Source organism: Lygodium microphyllum, chromosome 16 (assembly GCF_053477565.2).
Source record: "Lygodium microphyllum isolate KBCC chromosome 16, Lygodium_microphyllum_v1.1.10, whole genome shotgun sequence".
NCBI classification, from domain to species: domain Eukaryota; kingdom Viridiplantae; phylum Streptophyta; class Polypodiopsida; order Schizaeales; family Lygodiaceae; genus Lygodium; species Lygodium microphyllum.
The window spans coordinates 103,180,933-103,200,741 of NC_141150.1; the positions used below are offsets into that span (position 1 = coordinate 103,180,933).

Genomic DNA, 19,809 nt, shown 5'->3' on the forward strand with positions numbered 1-19,809 from the left:
AATAATTTACTCCTTTCAACTCATCAAGTAAATCATCCACCCTAGGGATAAGATATGTATTCTACACTGTGATCTTATTAAGATCATTGCAGTCAATACATATCCTAAATGATCCATCCTTCTTCTACACCAAGAGGACTGGAGATGGATATGATGAGGAACTAGGCTCTATAAATCCCATCTCAAACAGTTCTTCGATATGTTTCGAACTTCCTCTCTTTCACACTTGGAGAGTCTAAATGGGGTTTTATTAATTGGCTTAGAATGAGGCCCTAAATCAATTGGTTGGTCAACTAGTCTTTTAGGGGCCAATGCTATAGGTATCTAGAACAAATCCTTGTACTCTTCCAAAAGAGTTTTCATTGTTGAATTTCTAGCCGATTCTTTGGGCTGATCTGATACTTTTTTGTTGAGATGCAAAACAAAGATTTGAGAGTATTTCTTGAACCCTTTTTTAACTTGCTTTGGTGTAATAATTTGAAAATTTGTTTTGTTATGGATTTCTTCCAAGTTCATGAGTTGTCAATCACTGACAAACTCCATATATAGTAGCTGAGAAAAATCCATAACAATTTTGCCTAATTTCATCAGCCAACCGCAGCCTATTAATACAATATCAATGGGGCCCGTATCCAAAGCAATTAAGTCCATTTGCTACCCATAATTTTCATCCAATTAAATACGCACTTTGGGACACATTTGGTTGCTAATTTTTTCATCTCCATTTTCCATTTGCACTTTCATGGGTTGCTGTTAATCATTAAGGAAATACTTTAACCTGTCTTGGGTTGATTTATTTATGAAACTGTGGATACTACCATTATTAACCAAAATGAATACATTTTTTCCATTAATGCTCTCTTGAATACGAAGTGTGTTTGGGCTTCTTGAACCTATTCATGCATCCATTGAAATGAAACAAATAGTGATATCATGTGACTCATCATTCCCAATGAGATCAAAAGGAACACTACCACTTGGGTCAAAAGGGAAAGTATCAGCATGATCATAAAACTGATATTGCCCAATGTCCTCTTCAATATCTTTATTTTTTGTAGCAACCATAAGTACATTTGCATCATCATTCTCATCCTTTGAATCCTAAAGGACTAGCATGCTATGAATCTTAGCTTTTGCATTCTTACAATTTTGTTGCATGATTTATCATATGTTTGTTACTACTTTTAAAACAAAGTCCCTTTTCTTTTCTTTCCTTGTACTGCAAGTCCATGGGAATTGATATTAATTATCAAATGCTAAAGTTTTTTAAAGCTTGTTGCCCCCTTGTTTATAGTCCATTCTTGAATTGTTTATTGGCAAAATATTACCTTACTGTCTTGAAACATTAAAAGGTAGATACATAGGTATTTTGGGGTTGCTAAATGGCCTATTATTAACTCCACAACCTATCCCTAACTGGCCTTGCCTCAAAGTATTTCTTTAATGCCCAAAAGATGACTACAAAGGAGTTTCTCTCTTATTTTTCCTAGAATATCTTTTAGCCAACTCAATAACTTTAAACAAACTTGCAGGGGATTGTGCCATCACATCGATTGAAAGATTGGGATCCAAACCCTCCACATATATGGTAAGGTTTTTTTTCCACAAGGGAAGCAAAGGCATGCACCATGAGTGTCTTAAGATCCTCCCAAGTGTCTAACTGATGGTTTTCCTCCTTCATGTATCGCCACCAAGTGTGGGCAAAATCCTTTAGGTGTATGGTAGCAAAGTGAATATTCTGATAATCAGCCTTTGGAAATATATCAAAGGAATCCTCCAATTTCGAAGCCACTCTTCAAGGTTTGATGGAGAGGATGATTGACCATTATACTTGGATAGCATGATCTTATTTATCAATTCTCTATCACCATAATTTGGTTGTCCACCATGGGGTTGATAATTATATGTACCACAAAGGCCACTATTATAAGGTATTATTCAATGTAATGTAAGCTAGAATTTCATATACATTCTCATCTAATCATCCCCATAAGTATTTCTAGCATTAGGTTCCTTGGAATCTTTGATTTGCTATTGCAGGTCCTCATTAGCCTTGCCTTTGCAATTGTTTTTTACCATTTTGTAAATGCCCTGTTTGAGACTTGTACACTAAAAGTACTCTTGCAAGTCCTGATGAATAGGTCCAAAATTACCCTGTCAAATCTGGAAAACTCTTGTGAAAGGTCCCAAACATCCTATTTTAACCTCTAATCCCTGTAATTTCCTACTCAATCGGTTGTAAATGTTGAAGTTCCCTATGGGAATTGATTTAAGGTTGAAACTTCAATAAGATACTTTGTCTTTATCACTTCTCATCACTATACTTGTGTGAGGGAAGGGAGAAAATGGGCTCCCTACATGGGCTTTGAAACTTCGGGGGTGTCCAAATTTCCTCAAGTCAAGTTGTGCACCCCTTCAAGATTGTTAGTGTGAGGGAGGGTCACCTCTCTTTTATCTCACATCTCACATCTCACCCAACATTCACTTTTCCTTGTGATTATTTTCAACATGGCACTTCAATTCTTTTAGCTCATTTCATGATATACATCGGATTGGAAAAGAAATGGTAAAAGGGACGGGAAGAGGGATTTACCATGTAGTGAATCATTCCTTGATTTACCCTTTTACAATGAAAATTTTGTAGAAGTATTAGTTTTTCTTCTATTCTTGTTTAGTAGTAGTAGTAGCAGTAGCAGTAGCAGTAGCAGTAGGAGTAGCAGTAGCAGTAGCAGTAGCAGTAGCAGTAGCAGTAGCAGTAGCAGTAGCAGTAGCAGCAGCTGTTGTTGTTGTTTTTTTTTCTTTTCTTGTTTATTGTAGTGGTAGTGGTAGTGGTTTGTTGTTGTGGTAGTCGTAGTCATGGTTGTAGTAGTAGTAGTAGTAGTTTTCTTGTTTGTTGTAGAAGTAGTAGTAGTAGTTTTTTTGGTTTTCTTGTTTATTGTTGTTTAGTTTTCTTGCTTGTTGTTGTTCTTGTTGTTGTAGTTTTTTCTTCTTTTCTTGTTTGTTGTAGTGGTAGTGGTAGTGATAGAGAGAGAGAGATGTTTTGTTAAAGGAAATGAGAGAGGGAGAGGAAGAGTAAAAGAAAGAAGGAATGAGAGAGAGGGAATAAACATACAACATAATAAAGAAATAGAAAAAGAGAGAGAGATGGAAGGAGAGAAGAGAATGAATGGATAAAAAACAAAGAGAGGGTAAGATATTGTTCTTTAACATATTCTTTTCTTGTTTGTAGTAGTAGTGGTGGTGGTGGTGAGGTCCGGTACAATACCACGAGACGGGAAACACTCCGACATACGTTAACTTGTGGGTGGGTGGAGACTTTACATACGTTAATTTTGTTGAGTTACAAGAGAAGAAATAAATTCTCAAACAATTTAAGAAAGAAAAAAAGAATGATAACAAGAACAAATTGTTTGTCGTAACATAGACCAAATGGAAAACGATGAAGGTCGTGATGTTCAAGATTGCGAGGTGTATCTTAATCACGTGTCCCATGTCCTTGCTCTCAATGTAAGCTAGCAATTAGATTCGGTGAGTTTCAATAAGAGATCATTGATCAGGCGATTTCAGATTTTGAGCAAACGGTAAGAAAAGTGTATATTAATCATGCATTGTATTCGCAAGCTAATTGAATACCATATACAAAAAGATTGGGTGTGGCTGGCAAATTTTCTATCCAGGGAGGTGACGTCTTGTCCCAAGGAGGAGTGCACCCTTTGCAGACAGTTAGAAGAGTTCCTGGGCGTGTGATGGATGAAGTGCCTGAGCCAATCCACCGCTTGGAAGGTACCACCCAATGTATACCGTCAATACCAGAGGAGACAGGCAGCCTTCCAGACTTTCCTACAATCTTGGAGCCTGAGATGGAGGTAATGATCGATGCATTGATGCCCATGGATGTCAAGACATTTGATCTGCTTAGAGACAAAGCATCCATACCATTATATGATGGGTGCCGAGTATCTCACCTGAAGACACTACTTGCACTCCTAAGTATGCAAGTAAAATACAGGTGGAGAGATGCGAGTGTGACCGAGTTGTTCAAGTACCTTGTAGGTACGCTTTGTTGATTTCTTTTCGGTAGTATCATAAAAAAATTTGTGCTTTTTTAAGGTGTTTTATGATTTTTTTCAGGTTACTTAAGTATCATATATTACCACTTGCAAATACCATGCTTGAGTCTCGTGATGATGTGCAACATGTTTTACGAAAGCTTGGCATGGACTACAACAACATCCATGCATGTATCAACGATTGCATACTATTTCGAGGAGAATACGAGACTATGGAGAGATGTCCAAAGTGTGGTGCTCACAGGTATCGACATGACTTGCAAGGGCAAACCATCCCTCAAAAAGTTCTTAGACACTTTCTGCTTATCCCTTGCATAAACCACATGTTTCGTACATCTGGCATGGCGAGCTTGACAACGTGGCATGCGCAAAATAGGTCCACAGATGGAGTTCAACGAATATCAATGGATTCACATGCATGGAGCTACATTGACTCTACCTTCCCAGGCTTTTCCCGAGAGCCAAGGAATCTTCGATTCTGTCTTGTTATGGATGGCGTGAACCCATTCGGTCTATGCTCAACTTCTTACAGTGTATGGCCTATAGTCCTTCTCAACTACAATATCCCTCCATGGCTTTCTACAAAGAAAGAACATCTCATCCTTAGCTTGCTCGTTCCCGGCCGCTATAAAGTCAAAAATATGGACGTGTATCTTCGTCCATTAGTTGATGAGCTTAAGATTTTGTGGGAGGAGGGGGTCACCGTGCAAGATATGAGCAAGCGCGATGGTCGACGATTTGCCAATATTCGAGCCATTCTCATGTGGACCATGCATGACTTTCCAGGATTCAAAGAGTGCTCAAGTAAGTAGGCTTCCGCTCTCGTTGGTAATATCTATCATAGCTCGTTCAAGTTTGTATTCACTAGATAGAGGTGTTGGGATAGGTTTGGTTACCTCAAATTATCATGCATATCCATTGTGTGGGCCATAGTTAGACTCCTGAACGTCACGAACCATGAAGAAGATGGTATATCAAGGACATGCCGCTTTCTTGCCAGAGGGTCATGAACTCTTTGAAGGTTTTCTTGGATGACCTCCAGCACGTATGAATGCCCAAAGCTGGTACAAGCTGAAAATGGTCCACACGAAGTCACATCCAAACGGAATGCGACGGTTCTAAATTTTCTATGAATTGCCATATTGGACCCACTTACAGATCAACCACTTGTTGGATCCTATGCATATTTTCAAGAATGTGGGCAACTTACTATGGGATCACATCACAGGAAAGAGAGACACTATAGGGGCACGAATGGATTTGAAGGAAGTAGGCAAGATGGAGACGCTTTGGCCACAGTCGAGTGCTGATGGTCGCTTGCAACTACCTTGTGCTCCTTGGGTTTTGTCCACTAAAGAAGAGCGCATTGTGAAGTAAATAGTGAAGTCTATCCGCACTCCGATGGGTATGATGCGTTCTCTCAGGTCCACGTTTTCTAAAGACGACTAATTATCAGGGCTAAAATCCCATTATTGGCATAAGATATGTCAGGTTTGTACTACGAATGGATTGTAAGTGGCTTGTGTATTTTGCTATTTGGAGTGTAGTTGTTGTTCATAATGCTTTCTCATTTGTGGCAGTTTGTACTACCGATCGCGATCGTAGAATGCTTTACTCCAGAAATACATGGGGCGATTTACAGGTTGTCAACTTTAGTGCAATGGATCTCACAAAAGGAGATTAAGACGTCCTCTATTGAATCCGTAAGGCGGGGAGCATTGGAGACAGTTTGTCTCTTTGAGAAATACCTGCCTACTAGCATGCTCACGATACAAATCCACCTTCTTGTGCATCTTGTAGATGAAGTGGAGATTGCTGGACCCGTCCACACGCGATGGATGTTCTTCTTGGAGCGCTTCATGAAAACCCTGAAAGGCTTTGTGTGACAATGAGCTTGGCCAGAAGGTAGCATGACTGAAGGTTGGTTGGTGTCTGAGGTGTTAGTGCATATTTCACAATGGCTACCAACGGTGGATTTAGACAACAGTATGCTATGGTCGCTAAAGGATGGTGACAAACTGATCGGAGATGTGGTGGTTGAAAATGGGGTAAAAAAAGAATGGATGCTGCAATGGAGGAGAAAGTGAATCGCTTTTGTATGTTGTACCATGTCTCCATGGAGATATGACTCATTAGGTACCAGCAAGCTAGGAAAGATCGGGAGGAAGCGCGATCTGACTTTCGACGTAGTACACACCATCGACAGATTCGATATCCCGAGGGCATGGAGGAGATGCCGCGGTTTATGTCAATGTGATGGTTGCATGGAGCTTTGACCACAGTGTCTCGCAAAGGGACGTAGGTCTCAACTGAGGAGTGAAAATTCTCGAGGGGATGTAGTCCAAAGGTGATGCCGTGTTTAGGGTTTGTCGTATCTATATTTTATATGCGACAACTAATTGAGTGTTTCAATGTACAATACAAAATATATAGTGCCGTGTGGTCGCGCGGACGACATTTTCGCGTGGAGCGTATTGACAAAATGCACTTCACAACAGATTGTGGTATCATAGCAAGGCTCGAGCAAGAGAGCCAACGACGAGCAATAGATGAGATCATGGTTATAGATGAGATGGAATATTTTGGGAACTTGCAAAATATTGTCACAGTGGATTACCGTAGCTTCTCCATGATCCTATTCGATGTGCAGTGGTTTAGTGGTACTTGAAGGATCTGGAGCAATAGTTCGACGAGGTCCATCTGGATTTCTCAAAATAGATTCCGAAAAAAATGGACGAATTTACGCGACACATTTGTGTTGTCGGCCCATTGTGAACAGGTGTACGAACTCATGTTTTTTTCAATTGTATTACGACATGCTACATGTCACAATAGTTAAATTTCTCTTGTACGTGATTTTGAACATGTAATTTTCTATCTAAACCCCCGACAACCTCGATGGTGGTACATTATACCTTCAGCTTCTCAAAGTGCGAGAGTATATGATCAAAGCAATGTTCCAAAGTATAGATGAGGATAGTATGTAAATAGAGGGGTCGATATTGCAAGGGGTGGAGGCCACCGAAAGCTTGGAGCATGTAGAGGAGCCAGCATTGGGTAACAATGATGGAAATATAGGAGTCCGAGAATTCTTTGAGAACGAGGTGGACTCATCCTTTTGTGGTGACATGTCTATCAACCTTCCAGTGTATGTGGAGTTGTGTCAAGAGATTGACATGGGACCATAGGGTACTTCATACTTGGAGCATCCACCTACTCAATTCGTTGATGAATCGCTTATAAGGGTACATAAGATATGCCTTTTAAGTAAGATCATTTTTTAATATGATTAGTTATCTAATTACTCATATTAATATCTAATAGTATTTTTATTTAATTATTGATAATATTGTGCTAATAATCTTATTATTAGTAATCTATTTAATATCTACTTATTAGTTTTATTTGTTATCTAATTGCTCATATTATTATTTGCTCATAAGTATTATCAATTAATAACTCATTATTATTATATAAATATTATTCATGCTATCTAAGTATTAATATTATTAATTATTATTTATTTATCTATTTTTACTTGGTTATTAACTTAATAATAATATTATTATTTAAACATTAATATTATAATGCTAATTATTCAATTATTAGTTATATAATTAATATCTAACTATTAATATTATTAGTTGTCTAGTCATTAGTATTGTTATTTGATATTAAATAATGTCCAATAGTTAGTTACGTAAGTATCTAATTGTTAATATTATTAGTTATCTAATTATTCATATCATTATTTAAATAATAATATTATCAGTTACTAGTTAAATTAATAAATATCTAATTATTATTATTATTAGTTTATTACTAATATTATCTAATTGATAATATTATTAGTTATTTTTACTTATTTAATTATTATATAATTATTAACATTATTAATGTTTCAATGAAATAATAAATATCATGTGCCAGTTATTAATAAGGTGTCTAATTATTGTATGTTAAATAAGTTATTTTATAATTAATAATTTATTTATTATCTAATTATTAATACTCTCTACTAATAGTAAGTATCTAATTATTAGTAAATAATAAGTGTCTAAAATTATCAAAATGTATCTAAAACTAGTTATTAATAAATGTATGAAGATGAAGTAGAAGAAGGAGTACCTATTAATAATAAGTTTTCATCTATCCAAATGTATCTAAAGTTAGTTATTAATAACCTTATGAAGATGAAGCATAAGGAGTACCTAATAATAAGCAATTATCAACAATTATCATAATGTATCTAAAACTAGTTATTTATAATTGTCTAAAGAAGAAGAAGACGAGAGAGAGAGAGAGAGAGAGAGAGAGAGAGAGAGAGAGAGAGAGAGAGAGAGAGAGAGAGAGAGAGAGAGAGAGAGAGAGAGAGAGAGAGAGAGAGAGAGAGAGAGAGAGAGAGAGAGAGAGCTGTGTCTAGGGTTTACTTTTTGTTAAAAGGGGGGTCACCATCGTGAATGAAAAGATATAGGGAAGGCAAGCAATTGAGAGATTTATTGGGAGGGGAGAGATATAGAGAAAACATAGGCGATGCAGGGATATTGGGATTATTTAGACAGGGGAGGGAAGAGATATTTGAAGAGGGAAGGGGAGAAACAAAGTGTGTGTGTGTTGGGATTATTTAGAGAGGGAAGGGAAGAGAGTGTGTGTGCACTAGGATTATTTTGTCGTTGAAAAAAGGGTTTTCGATGCCCACATATTTGGTTAATAAATAATATATCCAACCCCCCTCCCCCTTGCTCTCTCCCTCTTCATTGTGTCTCTGCTTGTCTCACTCTTGGTCACTCGCTCGCTCTCTCTCTCTCTCTCTCTCATATCTGACATGTAACACTCCACTATCTCACTATCTCAAAGTGTTTATATAAGGTCACCCCCCTTCTATGACCACTCCTCTCAAGTTGGTGGTGGTGGTGGTGGTGGGGAGAGAGAGAGAGAGAGAGAGAGAGAGAGAGAGAGAGAGAGAGAGAGAGAGAGAGAGAGAGAGAGAGAGAGAGAGAGAGAGAGAGAGAGAGAGAGAGAGAGAGAGAGTGTGTGTGTGTGTGTGTGTGTGTGTGTGCCTGTGAAGGTGGTGGTGGTGGCAGAAGTGGAAGTAGAGGTGGGTACATCTTAGGATGGAATAAGTGAACTATGTGGAACAAGAATAGAGTTGCTAAAAAAAACTTGCTCAAAAGATCACTCGAAAATTTCACTTTTTGCCCTTCCCCCTTTAGATATTTGAGTTGGATTAGATAAATCTTTTGTAGTTTTATGGAGTTGGTGTTGGGAATCTTTGGGAGCTTGAATGTTTTGTGTTGTTATGTCTTATGGAATCGTATCATTTTGGATATCAACAAATGTTCGATGAACCCTTTGTTGTGGAGTAGTATAACAAAATCAAAACTAAGCTTGCTCATTTGCCTCTAGGATAGTGTAACACTCTTAATTTAGCTTCAAATCGTCCATGGGCTTCATGTTAAGATTGGCTTTCTAGTATGTGGAGCTGTTGTAAGCTTAAATAAAAGCGTCCTTATCATATTAAACTAGCCATTTCTTCATCATGTTAGCAACTATCTTAATGAGGAAATCTGTGCTGATTAAGTAGACCAATATCATAATAAGTGCTAGTGGTGATGCTTTTTGACCATGGAATCTATGCGAGCAATACTTGCGAAATTGGTTGGTGTTTGAAGTAGATGATGATTATATGGATTTGATTATCTAATAGGTGTTTGCATGGGCTGAGCTAGGTGTACTTGTGGACCCTGTTTGGATTTAATTGCTTCATGTAGATGGGTGTGTAAAACACATAGTGAAGCCAACAAGTTGTTGAATGGAGTAGAAACGAGGTAAGCCAATAAGCCAATATTTGATGAGGAAGTCAAAGTTGGATGCTTCTCCTTAGTTGGTGATTAGTTGGCCTTTATGCTAGTTTAGTATTAACTTTCATTGCTAGGGTGGGTATTTCTTCAATTTGAACCATAGTAATAGAAGGAAGATTTAGTACAAGCTAACACTTTTTGATTATTTTCTTTTCTTTCATTGGATCATAATTGGAAACTTCAAAGCATTTGGAGGACTAATGTCCTTCTTGCATGTAAACTTAGGACATGTTAGGTTGGCCAAGGATCCTTTGGGTGTGTGACCACCATGGTAGGTTGTTGCCACTAGTTGGTATAGGGTGGGTGATTTTGGCCAATACAAACTCACCACGAGGCACCATAATGTCTTTAAAAATAGTAGATAGAAATCATTGTAGGGGTTGTAAAAAATTCTTTGACCTACTTACAGAGCTTGAGACTTTGCAACTTTTACAAAATAGGCCACAAATTGTAGTTTACAGAGTAGATTGCATTGCATACCACCTTGAATGATGTAGCAATTCGAAAAATTTTGCACTTGTGCATGAGAAGCTTGTAGAGGGGGTGGAATGGAGGCTTTGATACCAATTGTTGGAGACAAGGCAACATAGCAAAGCAAGAATGCAAGTTGTGATGAAGGAGCAAGAGGAAGCTCACATCTCTACTATTTAACATAATAAAAACATTGGTGGTCTTAATGTATTCACATATCACCATCACAATATTTGTTGTATAGGAGAGCAAATACATGGAGCAATTGTGGCACTTTATGACAACATGAGTAGCATAGAATTAGCACAAAATTAAGCCTTTCATGCAAGGACAAAATGTATAGAGGTGTACTACTACATTGTGAGAGAAAACTCAAAAGATCATAGTAGGTAACATTGATTTGGTTTATATTAGTACATAGGATTGGATAACATACTAGTCATTCTCCATTATTGTTACATTTCCATGACACCTTGTATATTGACATAATCTAATGTCCATTATCTACTTCCATTTTGCATTCTCACTTAGAAAAGCACACTTTCATTTTGTGTTTTGTCATCTACTTTGTATTCCATGAACAAGAAGAACGAATTGCAATTGATAATAATAACTATCATAAAACTAGTTAATGGTTTAAGAATCATTGAAATCCAAGTATTTCACATATTCTTAGGATATTTTGTTCTCTCTTCTCTTTGTGGATTTTGAAATTCTTAAAGGGCCCAAAATTGAGTTGAGAGAATATGCCTAACACCTCAATTGCATATAGGATGAACATGATAATGGTGGAGACCTTACTTGATGCTTTAAAAGGAAAGACTAGATGTATGTGTAGATGCCCCATAGTTGAGTTGAGAATATGCCTAATGTCTTAAATGCCTATAGGATGAAAATAAATTATGAAGACCTTGATGTTGTAAAAGGAAAGATAAGATCGATGTGTCAATGCCCATGGGCTACATCTAGATTTGGAGAAGCCCATGGATCGCATGCTCAACCTTTTTACAAAATTTTCCAAATGTCATGCATAAATTGAAGATGTGTACATGCTATGTTATGAAATCAAATAGTATATTCTATATTTCAATTCCATCTACTTTATGTTTGTTTTTAGATAGCAAAGTAAATCCTTCAAATGTGGTAGCAATCTAACTTCTATTGTCATGATGGGTAGTAGGGTGTGAAAAGTCATTTTTAGCTACTTCCCCATTTCAAAAAGAGGTAATTGAGGTAGCCATGTTTGAATTTGAATAGCGAAGAGGTTCAACACCTATGCTCTCTTATGGGCAACTATTTGGAGCATATAGTTTTTTCATAAATGCAAGTTAGAATCTTTGATGTAGGGATGTTCCACAGCTTTTGGAAAGATTTAACTTTGATTCACTTGTTGTGATACATGTATTGCTTGATATGCTTCTTTTTATCTTTGTTGGAATGAACTAGAGTGGTGATTCACTTTCTAATGAAAAAAGTGTTATTCTAAGCTCTTGTCTTTACTTAAGAGCTATTGTATTTGTAGGTCTTCAGAATCTACAAGTTGTGAAAATTATATGCACTAAAGGATTATTGTTTAGTAGCCTAATCAATATGTTTTGTTTGTAGTAAATGAAATATTATTGGTTTGTGGCAAAATCAAGTAAATATTATGCACAATGCAAGTTTAGGGTTCTAAGAGCACAATTATGCCTTGGACAATGTATTGTTTTGATCAAAATTTTTACTTATGGCTCAAATAACCTATTGCAATTGATCAATATTTCCTTTAAAGATTGCAATTTGTAGGTTTACTCGAATGGAAGTATAGCGTATACCATAAGCTAGCATAGGTTTAAACTAGTTGTCAAGTTTCATTTTTGAAGCAATAGGCTACCCATATGGGTGCCAACAACTAGTATTGTAGTCATAATGCTAGATGATGTGCACTTATCATTTAAATGGTTGCTACTCATGAACATGTAGGACAATCCTATCATTATTTTACAAAGCATATTTGTAACGCATTTTTGCCCTTTATTTTTGAGGACTAGGTTGAAGGTTTGTTATTGGGGCAGCATATTACCTAAGAGTGGACTCTAACCATGCATGTGGATGTATACTTCTCCATGCACATAAGGGTAGCATGAAGAGATATGTCTATTAATTATGAGCATAAATAGACAAATAGTAGTATCCATGATTAGGGATTTTGTGAAATGCTCAAGCTCAAATTCATATAGTGTTACCTAGTAATGAATCATGTGTGCTACTTTTAATTGCTGCAAAGGATGCATCTATAGTAAGCACACCATTTGTTACAGTTTCATTTGTCTTTGAGCTAAGGGCTTCCTCTATCACTATTAAACTCTTCCTCCTCCTCAATTAATGGTGTCTCTATTTCTCCTCTTGATAGTTTATGATAGGTTAAGGAGCCACAAGCATGAGAGAGCAAGAAAGTAAGAGGGAGAGAAGAGCACGATTTTTGTGAAATACCAAGTTACCATATTCTCTATTATCTCCACTTATATATAAATATAATATACACACCTATACCTGGAGTGCTCACTTGATCTTTGACACATTGGCCTTTACCACAACAACCTTCGATTTAAAGACCAATATGCCTCCAAGGGAGGATAGCTAGTGAAGATATTATCTAATTTCCATCAACATTCTAAAATGTGGAAGTACTTACAAGGTAAGCTCTTCGAAAGAAGACCTATAATGTTGTCACTCACGTGAGTCTTGACATGTTGAATCTACTTGTCCCCAAGACTTCCCTAATGAAGAATTGAACTAGATATTTGGACAAGGTGAAGTGCTACTTCACCTCAACATGCTTTATCTTTGCGTGAAAGACAAGATTTTGGGCTAGTTGGATGGCACTCTGACTATCACTATGCAAAATAGGCACCTCTCTTTCAATGCCTAGATTTTCCACCAAATGAGAAAGTCATGTAGCTTTCTTGCATGCCTTATTGTCAGTAACATATTGGGCCTCAATGGTAGACAAGATTGTCATGGTCTCAATTTAGATATCCATGAAACTAAATCCCATATGAATGTGAAAACAGATCCTATTGTGGACTTCTTGGAGGCTACATTCCTTGGAAAATTTGAATCTACATATCCAAGGACAGATGTATCCTTCCTTCCAAAGCAAATGCATATAGCTCTTGTACCATTCACATATATCATGATACTATTCATTACTTCCCAATGCTTCTTGCTAGGTTTTGCAATAAACCATCCAACAATCCCCATTGCATTATCAATGTCTAGATGTGCAACTATCATAGTATACATCAAGCTATCGAGCACAGATGCATAATATATCTTTGACATTTTAGCCTTTTTCTTATTTGACTTCAGGCTATTCTATTTATTGAGTTTCACATATGGAGGCAACATAACACTTATAGCCTTTCCCCTCTCCATATTAGAATGCTAAAGTATTTAGGGTTATTCTCTTTATTTAATTTCACATATGGAGGTTACATAACACTTATGGCCTTCCCCCTCTCCATATTAAAATGCTAAAGGACTTTTCAAATGTAATCTTTTTTGAGATATACAGATAAATTTCTAGTGTTTGTCTTGCATAGTCATCATGCTAAGACTATAACTTGCATTTCCCAAATCCTAGATATTGAACATATGGAGGCAACATAACATTTATAGTCTTTTTGAAACAAAGAGAGAAATTACTTGCGTCTATCCTGCATAATCCTCATGCCAAGATTATGACATGCATTTCCCAAGTTGTTTTTGCTGAATGTTTTATGCAACCTTTTCTTCAGTGCATCCACATTCAAGATAGATTTCCTGGGAATCATCAAGATCATAAGGCTACTATCACCCTTTTTGTGTAGAGAAGATAAATTGTCTCACTTTGCATATAGCCTTGAGACCTCATAAAAGCTTTGAAATTATGGTAATAATTTGTTGGAGCCCAATATAGTCCATATAGACTTTTATTGAGGTTATATGCTAATTATTCTTTGCCTTGCATAACAAACCCCTTTATATCCATGTGGACAAGAAATCTATCTTTATATCCATTTGGATAAGCTCCATGTCATCCTTGGCAACCAATGCAAGCATTGTACAAAGAGTGGCTAGCTTGAGTACTAATGAGAAGATCTCATCAAAGCCTATCTCATTCTTTTCCTTAAAGCCTTTGTCTACCAATCTTGCCTTATACTTGTGTAATGCATTTGATGGTGACATTTTCATTTGTTCTTGTGTTCATGGTTTACATCCACATTTAGATTTTTTTACTCCTTGAAGACATAAGGACCAATTCACATGCTTTTATTTTAGGCCAATACAAAGGCTTCTCCTTACTTCAATTCATAAAGACATATTCGTTGGGATTATTCAACCCTCTTGAAGATAAGAAGTTATTGTCATAAGTTGGTTTCCTCTGCTCTACTTCCTAGGAACCTTCTAGATAGATAGACTGATTATGGGATTAAGATTAGAGGAACATCAAATTCTCAAAATATTGATTGCAAAGGAGAAGAGAAAGGAAGCTTTGAACTAGATTCTTTCTTAGGATAGGGTTATTGATGTTAATCTTGTGGTCAAGAGGAGGAATATTGAGTGGTGGTGACATGCTTTCCTTGAGGCAATCGAATCAAATCGCAAGCTATATTCTTAATCAAAGAATCCATCTTTGCTTACATAGCTTTTTTCCACTCATGAGAATCACCACCTTGCATATCTTAATGGTCTTCATAGGCTATTTATGCATATTTCCTTCAAATGATATTATGGGTGTGTATTATCTTCCTAGCATTTCAATCTCGTAAGCAATATCCTATCTCTCTTGAATCTCCACACCCAAGTAAAATACATTTTTGTGACTTAGAAAAATATGCACATAGACTTCACAACCAAACAGACGTAAGCATCCAAAAATGCATTTCTTTCTAAACCACACCTCTTTAGAAATGTTCCACTCCACTGGCTTGCTATGTGATCTATTGATAAAATGAATCGTTGTTTTGATGGCTTCAATCCAAAATGCATATGGAAAGCTTGTATTGAATAGCATCCTCATAATTTCTTTCCTATATGGTCATATTCATCTTCTCTAAAAACCCATTTTAAGATGGGTTATTAGGAGCAGTCAACTATCTCTTGATACCCTACATTCACAAATTTTTTGAAAGACATAAGTATACTTCCCACTACGTAAGAATTTGAGTTTCTTGCTCGACAAATTCTTAGCATATACCAAGAACTTTTAAACTTCTTAACATATGCCTTATTTGAATAGGGTAAACCTATATTTTTGTGTAGTATCATCAATAATTGTGACAAGGTATGATGCTCCTCCTAATGATGTGATATTTCTGATAAAATTTTTGTTTATATCCTTGAACAAATCTACTACCTCAATCTATATTAATGCTTAATGATTTCCCATACAACACTTGTGCTTAATAAGTCCCCATAACATTTAGTAATAAATCATGTCAAATTATGCACCATTTGGTTTCGATGAAGTAAATTAACTTTTTCAATGTATATTTCCAATACATACAATGTGTAAAAAAATCATTAGATCCATTGACTACCACAAAAATCCTCATAGGTTTGAGCCATGGTTCAATATCCTTAACCAAATAATTTAGTGCAAGGTAACCAAAACTATCATAAAGAATTATTATGTGTAGGCAAAGGCACCTCATAATCTTCATGCACATAAGCAAAATCTTCATATAAGAGCACAATAACCTTCCGCCAAGGCTTACCTTACAAGATCCTTTGAAGTCCATTTTTGAATTTAAAATTATCATTTCTATTATAGATTCCACTTCCATAGTTGTAATAAACTCTTGTATTTTCCTTCTTAATGATAATTTCCTTTACTGCTTAGAAACTTGATTCTATGCACCCCAAACATGGACGCATCTAAGTTTACTTTCACAACTAGGATGGTTCACAATCTATTGTTAGTTTCACAATAATGCCTTTGGTTTTAGGTCTCACTTTACAATAATGCAAGCTTAGTTTATGCATAAATAGGTCATCATATATAATAAAATTTTTTGGTATATGTGTGCAAGTAATTAAAAGTACAACAATTATACAAATTCATGAGAAATGTAAATGTGATATGCAAATGGGGCTGTAGTGTAGTGGTCTGGGTGTGGGTTGAGTGAGTTCAAATCCTTCACTCCATATCCCCATGGCATAATATAACTCTAAGCATCCAAAATGTGACTTGCAAAGTCTAAACTTTAGCCACTTCTTGAATTTCAACATATCATCATAAAGTTTTCATTTTGCATTTGCATGTATTTAAATGTCAATTTTCTATATATATGGCCTTTTCTTGACCATGCTAATTAATCTTGAACAAGCCATATGTAATAATTAACTTGTCATTTAAACATAATAGTTTGTGTCAATGAGACAAAATGCATGCTCCAAGCTATTATTTCATGGTAAATAAGAGGTTTTACCTTTGTTGGAACATGACTACTCATTGTCAATACATATGCAATGAGAAAACTTTTTGTTCGCTTTAACAAAAAGAGATTTACCACTGTAGAGATATAGGCATATGTTATTTATGTACAACCTCTTACATAAAGTGTTCATTGAAAATCTACATCATATGTTCTTTATGTATAACCTCTAATATAAAGTGTTCATTGAATAAGTATTGCTCATTGAATCAACCCCCCTTTGATTTGTGCACTTAGCTTGCATCGGATGTTTTCAATTCAAATTTACATGCATTCTACCCTATTCATGGGTGGATGAGCATGCAAAGTAAAATGGTGGGAAACAAATACTAATAAAATATGGAAAACCAAATTGCCTTTAAAACAAGGGCTATTTGCCCTACCGATTAGGCTTTACCACCACACCTTGAGATGCGAGATTTCCTACCAAAAGACTAAGAAAATAAATCTTCTTCCACATACCAAAGTACTTATCTCCAAAGTTCTTGAGGTGGATTAGATAATCTGTCGTTTGGACAATATGGAAAAAAATAATCGTGTATTTCTTGGGGCCCAAAACTTTTGATTACAACAATCCCTAAACGACAGCTGCTATGTGTGATGTGCAAATTTCTCGTATGGATGTGTGCTCCTAACTGTCCTTGCTTGGAGGACTGTCCTCTTTGTAGTGTTTTCGCAAAGTTCATGTTGGGCGATTAGCATCATGCATGTGAGGTATGCAGGCCAATGATTAATCACTCGGCTTACACACACACACACACACACACTCTCTCTCTCTCTCTCTCTCTCTCTCTCTCTCTCTCTCTCTCAGCCCGCCCCACCCCTCCCCCCCAAACAAAAACCTCAAAAAACCAAATTCCGATGTCACAAATCACAGTTTTATACTACGCTCAACAAGAATCTATGCTGAAGTATTATCAAAAACTCGTTTGTGCCTTTCTCTATCCTGAGAAGAGGACAAAAGTATGAGAATATGGTTCATTCCCGTTATCAGCTGGAGTCTTGAACTGGAGAACCCTCCGAACAACACAAGTGGATGCCTGTGCCTTGATTCTGCTTCCACTTGTTGCAAGCGAAAATGATCCCCCTGTGGATGTCCCCTGCGGTGAGTTTCATGAAGTCCTGATGTAATTGGCAGCTGATTTCTTCTAAGCTTTGTAGTGTGTGCGGTTTTCGGTTCAGTGTTCAAGAAAAACATCTTTCCAAGCCCATACAAAAACCTTCAACCTGACAGTTTGCAAGTTGTTTCTGAGATTTTGCAAGTATTTTAGCCATATGATAAGTAAAGACCTTCCATTTTGACAGTTCCCAGGTTGTTTCTTAGATTTTGCAAGTTTTTGGGCATATTAGAAGTAAAATGATCGTAGCTTTAAACCTTTAAAGACCTTCTCCCCAATAATTTCAAAGGCTTTTTTTTCTCAGAGTTAATAATTCACTTGATTCTAAACCTCAGTTTTTCATGGACACAATATTGTATGCAATAAATCCTCTAGCCTCGAAGTTTCTTTAATTTCTATGTGTGCACACATCACTTGATTTGTTGCACGATGCTTTTTAGAAACAGGACTGTCATGAAAAGAGGGAATCTGCTCAGTACATTACCATTGATTGCAAATATCAATGTGCAGGCATGCCCTACTCGCTAAGATATTTCGAAACTTCTAATGATTGCTTGTATATCGCATGCCAAATATCTGCACGAGGACATGCCAATATTGTAACTACTCCATATTTCCTCCATCAAAAATAAACAAGTCAATCCAATAAGACAAGATAAATTTACGCACTTCAGGTTTGATCTTCCAGTTTCCACACTACTAAATGCTGTAGAAAGTCCATCACCTGGAAAAAATTACAGAGTAAATGCTCATTTTTTAACTGAGAAATTTCGAACACTCCAACTAATTATAGGTGCGAAATTGACAAGCCCTTACTCTCAGATATAACAGTTTCTTCATTCCAGTCTACATGCGTCTCAGTCATATGCAAGAAGAGGAGAGCAGAAGCTGTAATCTAAGTCTGTATATGCCTTTAGACTCCTTATCTAAACACATGGGACACTTCCAACTTATGACAGTTGCAAAATTAAGAAGTCCTCAGTCCGACACACAACTTTGTGCAGTATATTACATCTCATGATGAGCAAGCACAGGAGACCAATCAGACCGGTAGCATAATCTACGTCTCTATAAATGTTTAGACCACTTGTATTAAACGCTTTCAACGCATGACACATGCAAATTCAGAAGTCCTCGGTCTCACACAACATTTGTTGCAATCTAGCACATCTCAGTGATAAAGAAGAACAGGAGAACAGAAGCTAGCTCTATAAATGTTTAGTCCACTTGTACATGCACATTGCTTTGGCCACACATAACATCACTTTATTTGAAACCTGCACTTGTTCTACTAGAGCATCCACACTTATGTATATGTATGTATCAAATGTACTAATAGCTCACTCCTTTTGAGTACAAGCTTTGGGTCTTGTTATATAGGCCAAAGCACACACTCAGCTCTTTGACCCTTATTAAATGCAAAAAGGGGGAATGGGTGTTCACATCCACACCCACACTCAAATACACACAGATGGATTCACATGGAGGGATTAATATCTAACCAACCCTCATTTGGGTCATAGATGACTGAACCTACAATACAAAACATGGATGAAAAGACATGGGAAGATCTTACTTGTTTCCAAGTGGTGTGTAATCCTTTACAATAGTTTTGTTCGATGGAGAGAGTGAAAAATGCAGGAAGGTGTGAAAGAACATGTCCTACTAGTCATCTTAGAGGTGAGAGACTCAACAGGTTCAGATGATTGACTGTATGCATGCTAGATTGCGGACAAAGGTCAGCGTGTCAAAGGCATAGGGGACATGATAAGCCCACATGTTTCCTGGAGTGGGCTTAGAGGCAATTCACAGGCTGTGGCAAGTACGT

At 36.6% G+C, this 19,809-nt stretch overlaps 1 protein-coding gene and 1 long non-coding RNA gene across 6 annotated transcripts in view; one reads left to right on the forward strand and one right to left on the reverse strand.

Annotated features, from left to right (window-relative positions):
- Positions 1-17,755: 17,755 nt before the first annotated feature.
- The window catches only part of LOC148023180 (putative trehalose-phosphate phosphatase C), a 171,483-nt gene continuing 169,429 nt past the window's right edge, over positions 17,756-19,809 (reverse strand). For 4 of the 5 annotated variants that reach the window (XR_015693620.1, XR_015693619.1, XR_015693622.1 and 1 more), the window contains 3 exons: positions 18,651-18,705; positions 18,466-18,557; positions 17,756-18,090 (listed from right to left, as the gene is read on the reverse strand). Coding sequence is in view for 1 of the 5 variants with exons in the window: in XM_087696154.1 (XP_087552280.1) it covers positions 18,652-18,705 (54 nt within the window). In the remaining 4 variants the exon portion in view is untranslated. Of the gene's footprint in view, positions 18,091-18,124; positions 18,558-18,650; positions 18,706-19,809 lie in introns of those variants that run through there. The other variant, XM_087696154.1, reaches the window with a different exon arrangement.
- LOC148023181 (uncharacterized) overlaps positions 17,835-19,809 on the forward strand; it is a 170,683-nt gene continuing 168,708 nt past the window's right edge. Inside the window, exon 1 of the long non-coding RNA XR_015693623.1 lies at positions 17,835-17,968. This is a non-coding gene — a long non-coding RNA (uncharacterized LOC148023181). The remainder of the gene's footprint in view (positions 17,969-19,809) is intronic.